The sequence below is a fragment of the Diceros bicornis genome, chromosome 26 (genome assembly GCF_020826845.1).
Source record: "Diceros bicornis minor isolate mBicDic1 chromosome 26, mDicBic1.mat.cur, whole genome shotgun sequence".
Taxonomy (NCBI): domain Eukaryota; kingdom Metazoa; phylum Chordata; class Mammalia; order Perissodactyla; family Rhinocerotidae; genus Diceros; species Diceros bicornis.
In genome coordinates this window covers 7,739,290-7,759,375 of record NC_080765.1, presented here as the reverse complement: position 1 = coordinate 7,759,375, position 20,086 = coordinate 7,739,290, and the positions used below count along the sequence as shown (strand labels likewise).

General features: G+C 52.3%; 1 protein-coding gene across 2 annotated transcripts; it reads right to left on the bottom strand.

Moving 5' to 3' along the window:
* Positions 1-1,357: 1,357 nt before the first annotated feature.
* Positions 1,358-19,323, bottom strand: TMEM130 (transmembrane protein 130). 2 transcript variants are annotated; one of them, XM_058569280.1, is made up of 8 exons: positions 19,177-19,323; positions 13,430-13,735; positions 11,990-12,149; positions 8,080-8,246; positions 7,212-7,296; positions 5,820-6,022; positions 3,185-3,297; positions 1,358-2,754 (listed from the first exon to the last, which is right to left on the bottom strand). In XM_058569280.1, exons 1-8 carry the CDS (start codon positions 19,259-19,261, stop codon positions 2,566-2,568), a joined length of 1,308 nt encoding a protein of 435 aa, XP_058425263.1. In that variant the 5' UTR covers positions 19,262-19,323; the 3' UTR covers positions 1,358-2,565. The 2 variants fall into 2 exon arrangements, with proteins under 2 accessions (XP_058425263.1, XP_058425264.1); XM_058569281.1 differs by having other exon boundaries at positions 1,358-2,718.
* Positions 19,324-20,086: the final 763 nt, after the last annotated feature.

Here is a 20,086-nt window from a genome sequence, read left to right as displayed (position 1 = left end):
TCCTACTGAAATGTATTGCAGCCGTGTGCGGCTTCAGTTGGCAAAGTAATGCTTCTCTCTACAGATCTGTTTTTTCTGCATTTTTATCCCACGGTTCTTTCTACCCAACCTTTTTGATGTGGTTAACAATGTATTTTTAAAAAAAATTTTTTTAACTTCTGTAAGACAAACACCTGATGACCCCAGTTTTTGCAGAGATGTAGCTCCTTTCGCAGCAAACAGCCACTTCTAAATTCCTGAGGGTGGAGTTGAGACTTTTTTTTTTATCCTGAGTTCTCTTGAAGGCACGTGCAGAGACAGGGAGTGGTTCTAAATGACACCTGGCTCTCGTCTACTAGGAACACTTTAAAATAACTAGAGGCAAGAACATTCCCCCCTCTCTCCAAGGATTCATTTGATCCTCTCATCAGTTATCCAAAACACAGGGTCCCCTATAATGTCCAGGTTCTTTCCCATCCTGAACCCTGACACAGCTGACCCCGCCCTACATGCCAATGATGCTGATGTTCTGGAAAGTTCCCTAAACGGCTTTGCTCATTAAACAGGGGGCTTCCCAGAGTGGTACAGCAGAAGTAGGGCAGGGTCCACTCCCACCCATGTCCAGCTCCTTGGAGATTGGGGCACACCCAGTGGGCGTTGGGTGGTGGGGATGGCGGGAGAGCAGAGGCAATTAAGAAGAATTTCGAACCTCTTACAGAAGAAAAACAGCTCAGGAAGGGTGTAGACTTAGAGGTGTACAACTCAAAGTGTGGTCCTCAGACCAGCAGCATCAGCATCATCTGGAATCTTGTTAGAAATGCAGGATCGCAGGCCCCACTCAACCTCCTGAACGAAAATGTGTCATTTAAGACCTCTGGCAACTCTCATGCATATCCAAGCTGGAGACGCCCTGCTGGAAACGGAGGTTCTCACACTTGATGGTGCACCAGGACCCCTGGGGGCTTGTAGGAACACAGGTGGCTGCCCCCTCCTCAGGAGCTGATTCAGGTGTGCGATGGGGCCCAGGGACCTGCATGTCCAACAAGCTCCCAGGCGTGGCCTGCATCCCAGCTCTGACCTACAGTCTGCCTCGGGTCTCAGACTTGGCTGTATGCTGGACTCACCCGGGGATGCCTGGATCCACCTCCGAGAAACCCTCATGAGTCTGATCAGTCTGCAATGCAGCCTGAGCAGCAGTGTGAGAACCACCAGTCTGAACCACTGACGGGGACCTGAGGCCCCAGACAGTGGCTCCATCAGGTTCACTTGACAGAGAACACGACAGGAATGTCTGCTGCACCCAAGATCTGCTCTTGCTGTTTGAAAGACCCAAACGTCCATGTGTGGAAAAGAAAGAGACTCTGGCTGCCTGGCAGATGCTTGGCTATGTTTAGAGCACACAAGCTTTATTCGGCAATAATGGCAGTATTTCATGAGAATGAGCCGCACGACCTTAGGAATGCTGTTTTCAGCACAAAGTCTGAGAGCAAACGTACAGCAACAGAGCTCCACCTGCCCGGCCCTGCCCCACCCTCCCCACACAGGCCCAGGCTGCTCTGGGCACTACTGCACGGTCAGACCACGGCCCAATCCTGGTCTCCCTCTGTACCCATGACGCGCTCTCTCCACGTGCTCTGCCTCCCCCAGGCCGCTGGGCCAGAAGGGAGAGAGGTGGGCTGGTTCCCTCACTGTTGGCTCTGTCCAGTCCCGCCTCTTCCTTCTCAAGGCCACCCAGGGAGCAGTGGGGCAGCAGAACATCATCCCCACAGGGAACTCCAGTCCCCACTGGCTCAACTCCTCTTTTGCTGCAAGGCCTTTTCCTCAGTGGAAGTTAACATGGTCTCAACAAAAGAAGGTGCTATTTATAAAGCACTTTGCACTTACAAAGTATTAGCCCTGCCCCCACCAGGCCCCCAGCAAGCAGGCAGGAAACAGGGTATCCTTAGAATGGGACCCAGTAGCCACAGGGGCAGTGACAAAGGGAGCGGCCAGGCCCAGGAGCTGTCACGGCCATGTGGAGAAGGTCAGATTTCATTTTAGTTCTAATTCAGGGTACTTAAGGGATACAGAGGAAATCACGTGAGATGCTTGTGTGACACGTGTGTATTTCTGTGTTTGTGTGTGTGTGTGTGTACATGTATGCACTTGTCTGTTTGTAGGCCCTTTCTTGATGTATCCTTGACCATTAGTGACCTCCCTCCTAGCTCTGACCTGGGCAGGGCTGCCTGGGGGAGGGAAGTGCGAACCCCAGAAGGATGGCAGACATGCCAATATGGGCAGAATGAGCGAGGGGCAGCCGGGTACACCTGTGGGAGAACAGGGACCATGTCGAATGTGGAAGTCCCCCTGGGGCCTCTTCAAAGGCGAGCAGTAGGGTGGGGCTCACGGCAGTGGCTGGACTGTACAGATGGATGGGTGGCTGGGGGCTTGTCACGGGGGGCTGTGGCAGCAGCTGGACTATAAAGATGGATGGCTGGCCCCAGTGGACTGCCCCACACACATGAACCCCCCCTGCTTGATGGCGTGCACCACCCTGCGCTAAGCGCCGAGTCGGCAGTCAGTTAACACTGAGACGGGGTGGGGGGCTCACACTGTGTAAGTTTTGACAGACTTGTAGAGGGGTGGCAGCAGCCCATGGTTCTCACGGACGACTTCCAGGTACTCAGATGGAGTCTCCAGCAAGAAGGGCCCACAGCACATCTGGCAGCAGCACCTGACCCCAGCGGGTGGCTCCGAGTTCTTGTCAGACATGGAGGAAAAGTCAAAATCAGCCACCTATGGTGAACAAAACCCCAGGGGTCAATCACTCGCCTGCTGGAGTCCTGTCAGGTGGCCTTACGAGCTCAGCTGCCTGGCAGCAGTGTGCACAGGAACACCTTTCTGGTGCCACACAGCACTTTACTGTGCCTCTGGCTCTTCTGCTCTCTGGGTCTCCCTTTTTTGGGTACCCTCTCCCTTATCAGCTCTTGAGCACAGATGCCAGGCAAGGAGTGAGCGTAGAAAGAGGTAAGTCAGATAAGAAGAAGCCGAGTCAACAATTTGGCCTGGTCTATGGATGCCTCTGGGGCACATCATCCCCAGTCCCAGGGCCTGGCTCTGACATCCAGACCTCCTGCAGAACCCCTGGCCTAGCTCCCATGCCCTCCCCGCAGATCCTCTCCAGTCAGGGCCCAGTGGTCCAGCCCCCACCCTTCTGAGCACCCACCTCCACCATGTCCTTCTGCTGAGCAGCATTCCTCAGGGTCATGTACATGATGAAGGCCAGCATCATGGTGATAAGTGTGGCACATGGGAAAGCAAAGACAGCTGGCTGGATGCCTGGGAGTGAGAGAGGGGGAAGTCACGGGGCTGGGTAGCTGGTGCCAAATGCCAGCTCTCAGGAGGAGACCACAGTGGAGAAGAGATTAGTCAACTCCCACCAGAGCTGTTTTTCCCTTATGTACCTGCATCCCAACTAGGCAACCCCAATAGGCAAATCCAGGATCTCACACAAACCAAGTTAGTGTGTGTGAGGGTTTTACAATATGTCCACAAGTACTTGATAGTAACTTTCTAGAGGTGCAGCTCAATTCCCCACGCCAAGTGTGGGCTGGACTTAGTGACTTGCTCCTAATGAACTGCATACGACAGCACTGATGGCACACGACTTCCGAGTGTAGGCCACAAAAGACATCCCAGCTCCCTCCTTGCTCTCTCTGGGGTGACTTGCACTGGGAAAGGGAAGCCATGTAGTGAGGACACCCAAGCAGCCCTGTGACCAGGTCACAGCTTTCCACCCTCTGGCAGCTCTGGGCTCACTCACTGATCCTTCTGCCAGGAAGACACATGCAGAGCAGGAAGAGCCCAGTGTCTGGAGTTAGGCGGTCCTGGGTTCGAATCCCAGCTCTGCCAGGCTACCTGATGCTAATGTTGACCTGTGAGGCTGCCATGAGGATGTGACAAGGTGAGGTGTGAATGTGCCAGGTGCACGGCAGGTGACCAGCAAGTGTGGGTTCCCTCTTACTCTTCCCTCACCCTCACCCACCTCCTGGTATAGACACCACCATACACCACAAGGATCTGTTTCCCAAGAAAAGGCAGCACTGATTACCTGTAGTGCTGTCTTCTCCACAGCATTCAGGGGGATCCTGGGTACTCAGTGCCCAGGAGGTGCTGGGGGAGGCAGGGCCAAGGCGCCCGCTGATGCCTGTAAGTCACAGAGTCTGCCTGAACCACAAGGTCACCCAGGGCCAGAGTGGAGTGTGGTATCTGCTCAAGGGCTCAGAGGGACGGAGGAGACTGGAGGGGACAATGATGGTGTCTGTTTCACTTACAGGGCCAAGCTTGGGGACAAGTGCAGCTGGTAGGGTTTCCCCTTGTGTACTATAAAGGGTGGGGCCTGGCTGGGCATCTGAAAGACCATCCCTTAGGATTCTGGGATCCTACTTTCTCCTCTATGTAAAGGAAGCACTTTTCTGGGGTCACAGAAGAGTCCTCTGGAAATAACGGGTAGAAGTTAATGCTGTCATCAGCCAATCCTACGACTGTCATCCAGCAGCCAGGCCTGATGGTGGTTTGGAGAAGGGTATTCAGGGGGTAGATGGTTGGGCGTCCTCATGAATGACAGGGACCCTACTGTGCACTTTCTGAGCAGCTCGCACTCCCTGGGAGACCCACAACAGCCCTGTGAGTCAGGCACGCACTGCTGGGGATGCGGGTTTTAGTGGTGGCAACAGTGCTGGGATGGGCACGATGGTGCTGGGATGGAGGTGATGGTGCTGGGATGGAGGCGATGGAGCTCGGATGGAGGCAACGGTGCTGGGATGGGCGCGATGGTGCTGGGATGGAGGCGATGGTGCTGGCATGGAGGCGATGGTGCTGGGATGGGCATGATGGTGCTGGGATGGGCGCCATGGTGCTGGGATGAGGCGATGTTGCTGGGATGGGTGCGATGGTGCTGGGATGAGGGCGATGGTGCTGGGATGGGCGCCATGGTGCTGGGATGGAGGCGACGGTGCTGGGATGGGTGCGACGGAGCTGGGATGGGTGCGACGGAGCTGGGATGGAGGCGACGGAGCTGGGATGGAGGCAACGGAGCTGGGATGGAGGCAATGGTGCTGGGATGGAGGCGACGGTGCTGGGATGGAGGTGATGGTGCCGGGATGAGGTGACGGCGCTGGGATGGGCGTGATGGTGCTGGGATGGAGGCGATGGTGTTGGGATGGAGGCAAAGGCACTGGGACGGAGGTGATGACAGAGAAGGAGGGAGCATTGCGATCACGGTGGCTCATTTAATGAGGGAGTGTTCGAGTCAGGGACATGTGGGGCATTGGTAACGTGGGAGGGACACCGACAGTGATGACGGTGGTGGCAACAAGAGAGCTGAAGTTGGGGTGACACCTGGATGGCACAGCAGCGATGGCATTGGTCCAAATGGCTGGTGTGGGGACTGGTGGCAGGGGCATTCATGGCAGTGCTGATGGTGGTATGGGTGGTAGCGACTACAGAGCTGTCTGCTGGCTCTAGATGGTGCTGGAAAAACTGCCAGCAATGGGTGTGGTAATGGTGGCAGTGGTGCTGGTCAAGTCGGCTGGCAGTAGCTGAGTTGGCCGCTGTGGTGCTGATGTTGAGAGTGGCATGGGGGTGCTCAAGCTGGCTGCTGATGGAACTGGTCGAGTTTGGTGTGGTGGTGTGGGCAGTTGGTCAATGGTGTTGGTTGGGGCCAGTGGGGTTACTGACGATTCTAGTATACGCGGGCTTGGTTGCTGATGGCATGGGTAGGGTTGGCTGGTGGTGGTGGCAGGGTGGACTGGTTTTTGCTACCTATGTGGCACTGGAGCAGAAGGCAAGGTGTCACTTACTGGAGGGCCACACCTGGATCCTGTGGTACTGATGCGTCTTGCTGATGACATTCTCAGCCCGGATGCTAAAGCAGTAGTCCCCTGGATCCCTGAAGGTGTGGGTCAGGTTGTAAGCTGTGCTGGCCACTGACACTGGGTGGCATTCCCCTTCCTCCAGCGGGAGGCACTCGGGCTTCAGACGCCAGCACACGGTCAGAGGGGGGCTGCGGAGAAATGGGGGCGGTTTTTCAGAAATGGCTCGGCAAGGAGTGTGAGCACAGACCAGGTCCGAGAAAGGCCAGGTGACCGTGAACTTCAGTGTCCTTTCCAGGACAGAACACCAAGCTGTCCTGGCCTCCACCTCACACCTTCTAGACCAGGGAACACAATGGTACATAAGAGATGGCCCTGGACCCGGAGGAGATCCCAGGCCAGTGAGGCAAACAGGGACTGCACAGACTGCTGGACAAGGCAGAATGAGTGCTCCAGTGACACACGTGGAAGCACAGCGGACAAGTGAGCCCATTCTTAATGAAAGTCAGGGAAGGCTTCCTGGAGGAGCTGGGCTTTGAGTAGGATCTGAAAAGGTAAGCAGGCTTTTGATAGGTTTGAAGGGGGTGAGGGCATTCCGGGTTATCCACCTGCCACAGCACAGGCTCAGAAGCTGGAAGATGCAGGTCCATGTAAGGGACGCTGAGTAAGCATTCCCATTTCGCAGACCCCCAAGCCTGGGTAAAAGAAACAGTCATGCCACCTCAACGATCAGGTCTGCCAGCCCGAGTGCCTTCCCACTCCACTCTCCAAGCACTAAACTCCTGCCTCCGAAACCCCCTCGGAGCTTGAGAAGCCAATTCCAGCCCCTTGGCTCATCTTCCTCCTCCCTGTCCAGCCTTGCTTCCCTCTGAGGTGTTCCAGTATGGCCGGGCAGTGTTGGCCTTCCCCACGAGAGTCCTTGGAAGGCTGGGCCCTGACCTGACCTCTGCAGCCCCGCCCACGCTCATGGGAGAGCACACCCAGCATCTCCGTGTCTCGTCGCTTACTACAAACTCAGCCTCATGGCTTTCTTGCCAAGAGCCGAGCCAGGTCCTGCCTAGGAAGGCTAGCTTTCCGGGGGCTGGAAGCAGGCCCAAGTTGCATACGGAGGGCTTTTCACAGGATTGGTCCCTCCCCTGCCTTTGCCTCGATGCCTAAGCTGCAGACAGCCCCAAAAGGCCCGTGCTCCCTCCCCTGACCCTGAGAAGGGAGCTGTGCTCCCGGCTCTCCCATGGCATGGTTGCAGGGCAGGATGGCATTATCCTCCCACCAGCCCCCAGACCTGAGGCCCATTGGGGGATGGAGCAGGCTCAGACTCATCTGTGAGAGAGTGTGGGCAGGGCCATGAGTCACCCACGGTGCCCTCTGTGGTTCACTCACCTCCCCAGGAAGTTCAAGGTCACTATCATCTTTTGGAAGGTCTGAATTAGGGTGGGCCCCAAGACCTGGATGCCTTGAAGGGTTTCTGAAAGGCAGAGAGGACCCCGTTAAACCTGGTGACTGAGGACAGCTGTCTCAGGGCGCCCAGGGCTGTGTGACCACCCTGTCCTCCTCCCCTCCAGCCCTCTCCCAAGGGTGGGTCGCAGGTCTGCCCCCAGGGCATGCCCGGATCCTGCCTCCCCGTCAGCAGCAGGGGCCAGAGCTGGCTCAGTGAGGAAGCTGGAGGGAGCAGGCAGGGCTCCGGGAACCAGCAGCAAGGGCTGGTGCAGGTCACCCCCCTCCCCATCATCTGTGCTGCGTGGGGAGACCACCACCGTTAGTGTGCGCAGCTGAGAAATCTGTGGCAGCTGCCCAAGAGCCCCCCTCACCAAAGCCAAGGAGTGACGGGTTTCAGTTCCCTCCCTGTGCGGTAGACTGAGGCACAGTCTACTGTGCTTTGTGTCCTTGACCGGAGGCCCGTGTGGCCAGGGAACAAGGAGCGATGCGGACACACCAACTCACAGCAGAGCCTCTGGCCACAGGCTCGGGCTCTGGGAGCAGGCAGGCCCGGGTTCAAATCCTGCCTCTGCCACTTGGTGGCCACATGACATCCTCCGTGGCCTTCAGTGCCCTCTTGGAAGCCTGGATAATGACAGGCTGCTCAGAGGGTTGCCAGGGGCACGAGAAGAGAGGATGTGCATCCGGGCTCAGCCCAGCACGCCGCTGGAGCCACTCTGATCTGGGCACAACCCAACCCTGGAAGGAGTGGTGGCCAGGGCTCCCCGAGGGGCCACAGCTCAACCTGCACCAACCCCGGCCCGAGACCCACCCTGCAGCTTCAGGGAGGCGGAGAAGTCGCCTGTCTTTTGCAGGATGCCCTTCCCCGCGTCCAGTGTGGCCTGCTCCCATTCTGCCACCACTTTGAGCTTCACGGTGAAGGTTCCAATGATCGAATAGTTATAATAGACCATAGGGTCTTCAGTCACCATCAGGGTGCTATAAGGTGAGACAGAGATGACAGAAATTACTCACATGACTTCTTCGAGTCAGCGGTGGCTGCACAGTGACACGCTCGGCTACCAATGCCTCATGAGCGAAGCTGCCATCACAGCAGCAGCCCCCAGAGCCAGTCAGGGTGCGAGGTCAGCTGTGCTTGGGTAAAGGGGCTGCTGGCTGTCTTTGTGCTTCTGAGTTACAGGTGGGAGAAGTCCTGGCAACAGGTGCCCATCACCTGCCAGGAAGTGCTCTGCCCCCCTAGCCATCTGGGAGAGGCCGATTGTTAGAGACAGGGACAATCTGGGGAGGGGAGAAGTATGAACTGTAGAGTTAAGAGACACGTGGCTTTGAATCTCAGCTCCAGATTTCCTATCTAGATAGCTCCAAGCTTTACTTTTCTCATCTGTAAAACAGGGAGGATCATACCTCCATCACAGACTATGATATAACATAACAAGTGTGTAATATCATGCTCTTTCCTTGCAATTACCTGAATCATTTCAAAAGGAAGTCTAATAATAATAAAGAAAATCTTTGTGTTGATTTGTCAATGCTCTTTACATATGAAGTTTAACAAATCTTTACCTATTATATATCTTCTAAATATTTTCTCCCAGTTTAACCTTTGTCTTTTGGTTTGATTTACTTCTTTCATACTCAAATTTTAAATCTGATGATGCCAAATTTAGCATTTTTTTCCTTTATAGTTTCTGCTTTTTATTTTTATTCTTAGTGCCTTCCCCACTGTCAAATAATCCAACTGCAGGTAATTATCTACATTTCAATCTAGCCCTGGCTCATTATGTTACTTTTTTAATCTACCCGGAATTTCTTTTATTAGGAATCAAATTGTTTTTCTCCCAAATAGTTAACCAACTGCCCCTGTACCATTTATTAAATAATCTTTCTTTACTCACTGCCTGGAGATACCACTGTTATCATATACTACACGTGTATATAAATTTAGGTTTGTTTCTGCATTTTCTATCCTGTTCCACTGAGCTGCCTTTTGTTGCTGCAAATTATTTGTAGCTTTAATACATTTATGGATGCTTTTACAGTTCCTCTCCCCATCTCCACTCATCATCATTCTGCTTTTCTGATCTTTTTTTCTTCTTAAAATATTGAGAAATTCTCTTTTCATTTTTTAAGTCTTTTTAAGGTTCTCAGTACAATTTGTGGTTTCATTCACATAAAGCCTGCAATTTTAGGCTAAGTTTATTCTCTCAGTTTTAACTATTGTAAAAGATTTTTTTCAATTGCCATTGTATGGAAAAGCTATGAATCTTTGTTTTGCAATGAGCCATATTACTAAAATCTCTTTTTAGTTCTAAGATTTTTCAGTTAAGTCTCTTGCGTTTTCCAGGTAAAAAGTATTGTCATCTGTGTATGAAGATTTTTGTTTCCTTCTTTACCATATTTATATTTCATTTCTTTTTCTTATTTTGTCTCATTGGCTAGTCAAAAATGTTCAATTCCAATAGAAATAGTGAATAAAGTCTTTAACGAGAAAAGAAATGCCCCTAATAAGTACAGAAACTGTCCCCTGGTTTAAGACAGATGTTCCAGAAGTTCTTTATGTTATAAAATCATATATACATATGTTTATAACCATATGTATGTGTTTGTATACATGTATGTATATACTTTATATATATGTATGTATCTTTGTGTATTTATACACAAAATTTAGATAAACCGTAGAATCTTTGTCACATTCCAAAAATTATTCTTGTTGGAATTTTTATTAGATTTGCATTCAACTTACAGAATTACTGGGGGAAATGGACATCTTTACACTCACCATCCTGGACATGGTGCACCCACCCATTTACTCCAATCTTTGATACTTCTCAGCAGCTCTCTTCAGACAGGATCTTGCCCATTTCCAGGTAAGTGTATTCCTGTGTTTATTTTCTATACTATTTTTGCTATTATTAGGAGGAGTCCCTCCTTTATGTTCTAAATTATTATTACTGGTACATAAGAAAACGACTGATACTTTCAGTTGGTTACCTTACTACATTGTTATCATTTTTCCTGTTGATTCTCTAGAACTGCACTCTCCAATATGTAGTCACTGACCATGTGTGGCTGTTTTATCTTAATAAAAATTAAATAAAACTAAAGATTGATTTCTCGGTCATACCAACCAAGATTCACGGGCTCAAGAGCCGCACGTGGCACAGACACAGAACATTTTTAACATCGCCAAAAGTTCCACTGGACAGTGCTGCTGGAGTTTTTTAAGTAGATCATCTTTCTGTAAATCATCTGCTTTCCAATACTTACATCTCATTTATTTTCTTGACTTACTGAATAGGTTAGAACTTTCAGGATAATGTTGAATGATAGTGAAAAGAGGCATCCTTGTCTTACTCCTGCGTGTAGGGCAGGGCCCCCCCCAGTATTTCAATGGAATGATTCCCCAAAAACGTCTGACCACAGATCCCTTTTCTGGGAATCCATATTCCAAATGTCACCACTAGGTATAATGTTGGTTGTTGGTTTCAGAAACTTCTTTTTCTAGTTTACTGAGGTAACATCGAATCTCCACTTCTGCTCACTCTTATACCTTTTTGGCATCTAAAGAGATGATCGTACAATCTTTCTCCTTTAACTTATTAAAATGATGAGCCAAAATAATAGAGTTCCTAACAGTGAGCTGTTTTAGCATTCTCAGATAATCCTGACATCCACACTTCTCAGATGAGGTTACGCGAAGGCCGTAGGCAAGCTCAGTGCCTCTTCCAGAGATGATTGTTATTTTTAAGTTAAAAGCAACAAAGATACATTACAGAGTGGAGAGCAAAATGTGCATCTGTTTCCAATGTAAAAGATACGGCGTGGAAGGACAGGCTGCTCTTGGGCTGGACTCCTTCAAGAGCCTGAGGACTCTCTCCTCTGAAGATTAAAGGATTTTGGTGACAGTTTTAGACATGCATGACTCTTGTTGGAAGAAGTGTTCTCTGCTGCTGGGGGACCGGGGATCTCTGCGAAGAGGAGAGACAAGCATCTCTCCCTAACGTGAGGGGGGCTGGCTTGACAGGCCTCTCTAAATTCCTTCCCACTCCATTCCAGACTTTTCTGCCTTCCAAATCTTGGCATTCCTTAAGACCAGATGTACCCTCTCTTGCAGAGAGGGTACGGAACCTCGTAGCCCAGAGACCAGTTTTCCAAGTTCATGAAAGGCTCAGGAATCCTTTGCATGAACCACTCCTCGCCCCCGATGGGACTTACAGGCCCAGCATGCAGGACCGTCAGCCAGGGGCTTGGGGGGACCCAAGTGGAGTGAGGTACCCCACCGAGCACCATCCTCACATGAGCTCGGGGTGCCGGACCCCCACTTCCCGACCTGCCTCCCCTAGCCTGGCTTGTTTGGAGAGCAGTAAGGAGAAATGAAGCCAGAACACCTGAATTCTACTGCATCTGCCATCGGCTGGTGGGTTCCTTCCGAGTCAAATGGAGAAAAATCCTACCTACCTTGACCTTCCTTAAAGGGCTGCTTTGGGCACCAATGACCTCCTCTACTAGGCTATATGCACCTCAAAGGCAAGGCCAGTGACTGATTCACCCCTGGTCCCCACACACCCCCAGCTTGGCACAGAGCAGCTGCTCAAGGGGTGTACGGAGTGAGAGGGAGTGAGTGGTGAAGGTGGGAAAGTGTGGAGCGCTCTGCATGGGACAACAGGGCCACCAGCCAGGGGCCAAGGCTTTGGGGCATCAAGGGGATAAGGACACACCCATCTCCGAAGTCCCAGCTGTAGAGAAACGAGGCAGTCTTGAAGAAGTCGCTGGGGTCGTGGAGGAGGAAGGAGACTTTAAGGACCGTCTTGGTGAGGTAGGAGCTGGGCCAGGGCAGGGAGGTGTTCTGGGTGACGACGAGGTTCCCCACGAGGAACTCTGGGAGAGAGAGATGGAGGGAGGGTGAGTCCACGGAGGTGGAGGGAGGTCTGTGCCAGCTGGCAGAGTAACCTCTCCCCGACTTGACCTTCTGGCTGTCAGAGCTGGGTGGTGGCGAGAGGGGACCCTGCAGGTCACTGTACATGGAGTCGCACGCCCCCCAAGTTGTCGCCCCTGCTGTGTGGACACTGTTGACAACTCACGGCATGTCTGACATGCATAGCTTCCCTCCTGCACCCCTTCTACCAGGACCTGGAATTTTGTGGCACAAAAGATGCCCAGGACCAGAAGGAAATGCATAGACTCTGAAAGCAACTTTTAGAAAATATTTCAAAGTATTAGATGAGCCTAGAAAAAAATTAGCAGTTCTACTGATCGCATCTCCACACCCAATGTGCTGGGCCGGGTGAGGACTGCCGTTCTGTGTCTACTTCTCTAAAAAAGTTTAAGAGCTAATTTTTTTCACCACAAAAGTGGAAAGTAAGGCATATTCAATGAAGCTCATCTGGAAAAAGGTGAAAAGTAGAGCAAAAAGAAACTGCCTATCATTCAAACACAACCATTGTTGATGTTTGAAGAACTGCAAAGTATTTGTGTGTATGTGTTTAATGTACACATATAATAAACAGTTGATCAAATTGGTTACAGAATTTTGTGTTTTGCTTTTTAAAATTTTACAAGCATGAGTATCCCCTAGGACATTACAAACTCTTTGTAAGCATCATTATTATTGATTATACAAATTATGTCAATAACCTGACCAGTCCCCTTACGGCTGCATACGTACCTTGTTAATATTTTCTTCTGCTATTATAAACACCACTGCAATGAATATCTTTGTGCATAAAGCACAACCTCTCATTACCCCAGTGAGAGGTTTATTTCCTAAAGATAAATTCTGTATTAGATTGTAAACTCCAAGAGAGCAGGGACTTCTTGGGAGGAGAGAGAAGGGAGGGGAGGGGAAAGGGAGGAAGACAGAGCGAGAACATGAATGGACCAAAGGCTAAAATAATTTATAACCATTGATACATATGGATCAGATGCTCTCCAAAGGGTGGTATTAATTTATACCCCCAGAAGCAATACATGCTTAGTGTCCATTTCAGCACAACCCTGCCAGCAGTGGGTATTATCATTTTCTGATTTTTCTTAACTTGACTGAGAACAGGGAAGGAACCATGGGTCTAATCTGCATTTATGTGATTACTGGCCAGGCTGGATATTTTTCTCTGCACCAAGAGTCTGAAGGCAAATTAGCAAACAGGGAAGGTCCTCACCTGTGATGGGGAGGACAAGGAGGCTCTTCGCCACAGGCTGGCACATCCAACAGTTGGCGGCGGTGACCCAGACAGAGACCGGGAAGTCCCCAGGCACATTCCCCACGACACGGATGGTCGAGCTGAAAGCCTCATCAGTCTTCCCCGTGAGCAGCAGCGGGGTATGGATCCAGTGGAAGCGGGAGAGGTGGGTGTTGGTGGGCAGGACCAGGCTGCCGTTGTCGCTGGCCACCAGGCTGGCCGTGATGGTCACCTCTGCCCCCGTGGTGGCAGGGCCATCGGTGGTAAGGCGGAGTTCATACAGGCCTAGGAGCCAAGAGACAAAGACTGTGTTTCAGGAGGGGGGCATGGCAAGGAACCCCACTGCCATCCTCTAGGCTGGCTTCTATTATTCTATTTTACAGGTGGAGAAACTGAGGCCCAGGCAGTTCAAGTGACTTGCCCAAGGATCACACGGCTGGTTCACTGTCAAACTGGGATTCTAACCCAGGCCTGCCTGACTCCAAATCACATGTTCTTTCCAGTGTCCCTCGTTTATATTTTCTCGTCAAGCCAGCCACGCAGGGCCTTACAGAGCATGTGTATGGCACAGGCCTGACCCGGCCAGACTTATATCTTAGCTCTGAAAATGACTACCAATGCATGTCACAGGAGGACCCACACAGCTGCTGCCAAGAAATGCCCACCATTACCCACTCTTCTGGACCAGTCTTTACACGTCACACAAAATTCCAATTTGAAACACAAAGCTGAGTCTGGACCCCGTTAGAGGCCTAACGCCTTGATGGTAGTAGAACAAGCCTTGGGAAGAAGGTCCATTCCGATCCAAGCCAAGCCTCCTCCTCTCTTGGTCTCAGTTTCTAAACCTATACAGTGAGAGATTCTAGATCTGCACTGCCCCATAGAGTAGCCACTAGCCACAGATGGCTAAGTTTCAATTAAAATGGAACAAAATTTAAAATCCACTTTCTTGGTCGCTCTAGTGTCATTTCAGGTGCTCACAGACACAAGCGGCTAAGGGTCACCATATTGAAGAGTGCGGATACAGAATATCTTCACTGTCACAGAAAGTTCCGTTGGGCTGCACTGCTCTAGGTGACTCCAGGATTCCTGCCGGGGCCGACGCTGGAACTTTGTGATTCCAGCTGGGTCGACTCCTCGGGGAACCTGGACTGTAGTACTGGGGCTGCTGCTCTTACAAGGCACCCGGGAACGCATCCTGCAGGATGCCAGCCGAGAACAGGGCCTCGAGCATATGGCATGGAGGTCAGGTAAGGGGCCTTTAAGTAATACTCCCCTCCTGACCATGAGCTTGAAGGGAAGACTAATTACAACCTGAAAATAGAGAAAAGTATAAAACAAAAAAATTAAAATATTTTATTAAAAATTTTAATCAGTAACAACCATTGTTACTATATTTGGGCATTTTCTACCATTTTTTTTTAATTATGCTCATCCTCTGAGATTATATATTCCATTGTTGTTGTTTTTTTCAATTCTGTGTCATAGGCGTTTTCCTAAGTCATTATTTTTCAACTTTACATAGATAAATAACATTTTATCATACAAACAAGGTAAGATTTTAAAATAAGCTTTGTTTCCATCATAAAAGTAATACAGACGCATAAAGAGTACTAGAAACGTCCCATTATCTTACCTCCCAAAGATAACAGCTGCCATCATATTGCTGCCTTCACATCTCTTTTTCACGCATAAACATTTTTAATTTAGTCATAATCACATTCTGCACACAATTTTGAATTATTTTATTTTCACATGATGACATATCAAAAGCAAATCCATGGCCACACTAATATGAATTTCAATATTTGCATGATCATCCCTCAAGCAGGTATATCTTAATTCACAGAACCCTTCACTCTTGTCAATAGCACTACTGCATATCTTCACCATTTTCCCGTAATTTATAATTTTCCTCTTCAGGTGAGACTTCTGCAGGGCTTGAGGTGGCAGAGGGCCCAGCCTGCTTCAGTGTACATCTGGGCAGAAGATGTGATGCAGAAGGAAGCGGGGGGCTGCAAGCCCCACTCTGCTCTTTGCACTTACCCACTCCCACCCACCTTCCCCACCAAACTCCCCCCTCCCACAGCTTCAAGTGCTTCAGAAATGCTGATGGAACTCAGTCGCCTAGACCTACTTTCCAGGCTCCAGACCTGCACTGAGCAATACACTAGCTACTAACCACATGTAATTAAGTTAATCAATGGTAATTACTTAAATTTAATTCATTCTAAAAATTCAGTTCCTCAAATGCACTAGCCACATTTCAAGTGCTTAATGGCCATAGGTGGTGAGTAGCTACTCTTCTGGACAGCACAGATAGAGAACATTCCTTCATCACCCAAAGTTCTGTTGGACAGTGCTGTTCTAGACCCTCTGGATTTCTCTCCTCCCCAAACCTACCATTCTCTTCACCTCCCACTCTCTGTTGGGGTTAGTGGATCCAGCTGTCCCAAGAACCAATTCCTAGGCCTCTACCACCGTAATTCCTCCCATCTGGGCCCATTCTGCCTTCTCTCCATCTCTTAAGGCCATTGCTTAAGACCAGCATTCAGCCCTGTCTGGATTACCGCTACATCCTGTCCCTGATCCTTGGCCTCTCATCCTGCCCCGCTCTCAGGCATCCCCAACAACAAGCTTCCTGCACAGTTAACCTGATCACGGACCAGCCTCAGGGCGGAGTCCAGAGTCACATCTTGGCACATCCATGCTGTAGCCGGCCACTTGAACTCTTGCAGTTCTCCCCAACATGCTCTGTCCTTCCTAGCCTCGGGGCCTTTGCACATACCATCTCTACCGCCCTTTTCCACCTACCTGTCCATGGATATAACCTCTTCTGGGGAGCCTTCCCTGAACCCCTCGCCCCCTCGGTGCTTTCCCAACAGCCTGAGCACACAGTTGTCACCACCCATGTTGGGATGAAGGTTTCCTTCTCTCCCCCACTGCACTGCAAGCTCCTTGGGAGCAGGGGTCATCTCTATCTCCAGTAGGTGTTCAATACCACTGCTGCCAAGTGGCACCTGGAGAGAAGAGTATAGCAGAGGGACCAGCCCACCTGGCACTTCCCCCTGGAAACTGTTCACCCAGGTGGTACTGACTGAGCCCCTTTCTTGGGCCCCACCCATACAGGTGCTGGTGGGCCAAGAAGTGCAAGACAAGCCTCCTGCCCTCAGGGAGCTCATGAGAGACCTGTGGGACTCAGCAAACCTGGGAGGTGAGCGAGTGTGTCCTCAACTGTGTCACCTTCCCCTTGTGGCAACATCGCCCGCCCCCACTGCTCCCGCCTTTCCCCTCGCCCATGTCACACATTCCTTGTTCTCAATCCCTTACCCTGGGGCCATATTTTGGATTATGAAGTCATTTGGGGTGGCACTGAAAGGGACCTGCAGTGTCTTAAGCCTAGAGAGAATTCTAGATGCTGCTGCAGAAGCTTCTCCAAGAAAATATATATTACACTGAGGGACCTGAGTGCCCTGAGGCTCCCAGGTGATAGAGCTGGGGCCAGCTTTGGGTCTTTCGTCTCTTTGTCACTTGGGGCACCTGTGTCACTTGCGGCCACTCAGCAAATCTGCACCACCCGGGGTGAGCTCTGTTCTCCCTCCTTTGGCTGGGAGGCGGCATTTGGCCAGGCTGCGCAGACAGAGGTGCCTGGATGAGAGGCCATCTCCTCCCTCCTTCCTCTGGCTCCTGCCTGCCACCCACCGAGGAGCGTGGGCCAGAGCGAGGCTGGCAGGTGGCTGCATGCTAATGGCCATCCAGCATCTGCAGCAAGAGGGGCCCGTGTCAGCACGACGCAGATCCGTTGCCAAGGGAATGGAATCAGGAGGGCAGCAGGGTTCGGCTGGGAGGAGAGATGGGTGGGGGTGGGGAGGCGCTGTGGCTACAGCAGACATTGCTGCAGACACTGGCCCAGCTCCTGGGAGCTCCCCGACCTGTCCAGACACAAGGAGCCTCCAAGAGCACATTTTTAGAGCTTTTTTCTAAAAAGCTCCTGTTTCACAGCCCCAAGGTGACGCTGCCCCTGTTCCTCAGGGCTTTCAGAAACATCCAGGGCATCCAGGCTGAAATGAACCATGAAGGCTTTGCCACGTGTGGATGAAGAAACCAAGGGCCAGGTCTTGTTGCCCTACGCATCCAAATCCATCTTTCCAAGTTTGCGAGCCCAGATGACATGGCCTTGGAGTACACAGCAGCCAAGGCAGGGGTTTAGGGAGCTCCACAGGTGCCCCAAGTGACAAAGAGACAAAAGACCCAAAGCAAAAACCGAGGTGGCAACTGTGCAAAGCTTGACCCACGGAAGCAACACCCACTAGCAGGCCCCCAGGGCTTCCACTTGGAGCATGCACATTCTCCCTGACAATGCAGCATGGGCCCTGAACATTCTAGAAAACGGCTACCTCAGCCCTTTTACACTGCACCCCTAGATAGCCCGAAACACTTCCCAAGGTACTTCTGAAGTCTGGATAACACAGCCTGGAATGAATTAACAGTCCAAGACATAGACTTCTGACTTCAAGCCCTGGTGTATGAAGCATGCTGTGCTGGCTGACCCAGACCCCCGGAATGGCAGAAGGGGCTTCTGAGTCTCTGCTTTCCTCCCGTGGGTTTTCCCCAACCCCATTCCCAGCTATTTTGACCGTATTGTGGGTGCAACAGACCAGGCTGGGAACCACATGTGACTTCCAAAGAATTAACTCTTTTTTTTTTTTTTTTTTTGTAATTTAGGCCACATTGATAATTTCGGGACATAGGTAAACCTGATGGTTTACATTTCTATATGAATTTCCATGGGAAAGCAGGGTATCCTCACCAAGCATAATTCCCACAAAATTCTCTAATTCATCCCTAAGGTGCAGGTTTTTATTTTACTTTATGGCTTTTCTTTCACAAATTTGCATTAGATCTCTTCCTCTCTATACCCTTCTTTAGGGGAGGGTATAGAGATAAGGAGGATAATGTTTAACCTCCCCCCACCGCCCACCTGACCCCCAACAACTCTCCAATCTGAGTCCCTTTTTTGTCGCCAAAATGAGGCAGAAAGGTTGGTGCCGGCCTTCCGCCGGTGGGGAGGTGGGGATGTCGCCCGGGCGACAAGGGGTAGCACCCAACGGCACTTGTCAGCTCGGGGTCCATTTTGGAAATTACTCCCAAAGAGGAAATGGCAGACTAGTCTCCTGGGCTCTAAAATCGCATCCTCCCGGAAGCCAACACAAACAGGGTGGAAAGCCTCTGCAGATAAGGCGACATATTAAGGCAAAAACGCTGCTCCTCAGGCAACCCGGCCGCGCTCCCTGGGAGCTGTGGCTTGACGACCGACCTGGCACATTCCGGGTCTCCCCGCATCGCCCCCCACCCCCAACCCCAGCGGCTGCAAGGCCCCCAGGCATCGGGATGGACACGCCGGCCACCGCGCGCGGTTCCCGGGTCAGGGCCAATCTGGAGGTGGTGGCAGGAACGGAGGGGCGCAGGGAGTCCCCTCAAGTGCCGGGGAGACTTCTGGCGAGAGGGGTGAAGGGAGAGAGGAGAGGCTTCGCGGCGCCCGGCTGGCGGTCCTCCCCTCCGCAGCACGCTGCAGGGGCCTCCGGGGAGCAGGGAGGTGCGAGCAGGGCGCACGGCCACCTCCGCAGCCCGGACTCCCTGCGAGGCCACCCGCAGGAGACGGCCCCGAGGGTCCGGGCGCGCGGCGTTTCGGGGAGGGCAGGAGGCCGGCTGGTGCTGCGCCTTACCTGCGGCCACCCTTGCCGGGGCCAAGGGCAGGAGGCAGGCGAGACAGAAGATGCGGCTGAGAAGCGGCCAGAGGGCCGGGGCCATGGCGGCGCCAGGAGCGGCAGGAGCGCCGAAGTGACGCGGATCGACTTGGCGGCGGCGGCGGCGGCCGCTCCTCGGGGCGCGCGGTGCGGGCTGTGCGAGGAGGTGCGGGCGCGGCGCTCGCTCGTCCCCGCCTCGGAACGCTGTGTCGCTGCGCGCCGCCGCCACCCACAGCCCGCTGTGCCCCCTCCCCGAGGCCCTCCCTCCCCTTGCTGCACCCCCCCCCTCCCCATCATCCTCCTTCCTCTCCCCACCATCCTCCCTGCTCTCCCCTCCCCGGGTCCGCGGTCCTCCTGTTTGTGCCCCCTCCCCTCGCCACACCCCTCCTCTCCCCACCGTCCTCCCTCCTCTCCCCACGATCCTCCCTCTTCTCCCCTCCATCCTCCCTCCTCTCCCCTCCCCTCCCCGGGTCCGCGCTTCTCCAGTCTGCGCCCGCCGGCTCTGACTCAGCGTCCCCAGAGGCGCGCGCCCAGCTGCGAAGCCGCGAGCAGGCCCACTTGGGTTCTTTCTCCAGGTGCTTTCTCCTCTCGTGACGCACGCGGCTTGGAGATGGCTCTTCATTCAAGAAGCCTTGAGCGCCTAATGTGTGCGGGCGCTGGGCCAGGACCTGGAAACGCCTCCTGTCCCTGCTGAGAGAGGGGCTTGAGCGCAGGGGCCCTGTGCTGGGGCTGATGTCATTCCTCGGTTTATCCTCTCCGCGCCTGCTGTAAAATGGGGCTTCTGCTCATACCTGGGCCCACGGCGACGTCGCTGTCACTGAGGGCTTTCGAGACTCTGACAGCCTCCATGAGGAGTGACCAGGCCCCTCCTTGGACACTCCTTGGCCTA

Coding starts and splice junctions, on each gene's coding strand:
- TMEM130 (XM_058569280.1), bottom strand. CDS start 19,261: ATGGCCCCGGCCCTCTGGCCGCTTCTCAGCCGCATCTTCTGTCTCGCC. Junction 12,150..13,429: donor CCTTGTCCTCCCCATCACAG/GTGAGGACCTTC, acceptor TCTCTCTCCCAG/AGTTCCTCGTGGGGAACCTC. Junction 6,023..7,211: donor ACCTTGAACTTCCTGGGGAG/GTGAGTGAACCA, acceptor ATTTCTCCGCAG/CCCCCCTCTGACCGTGTGCT.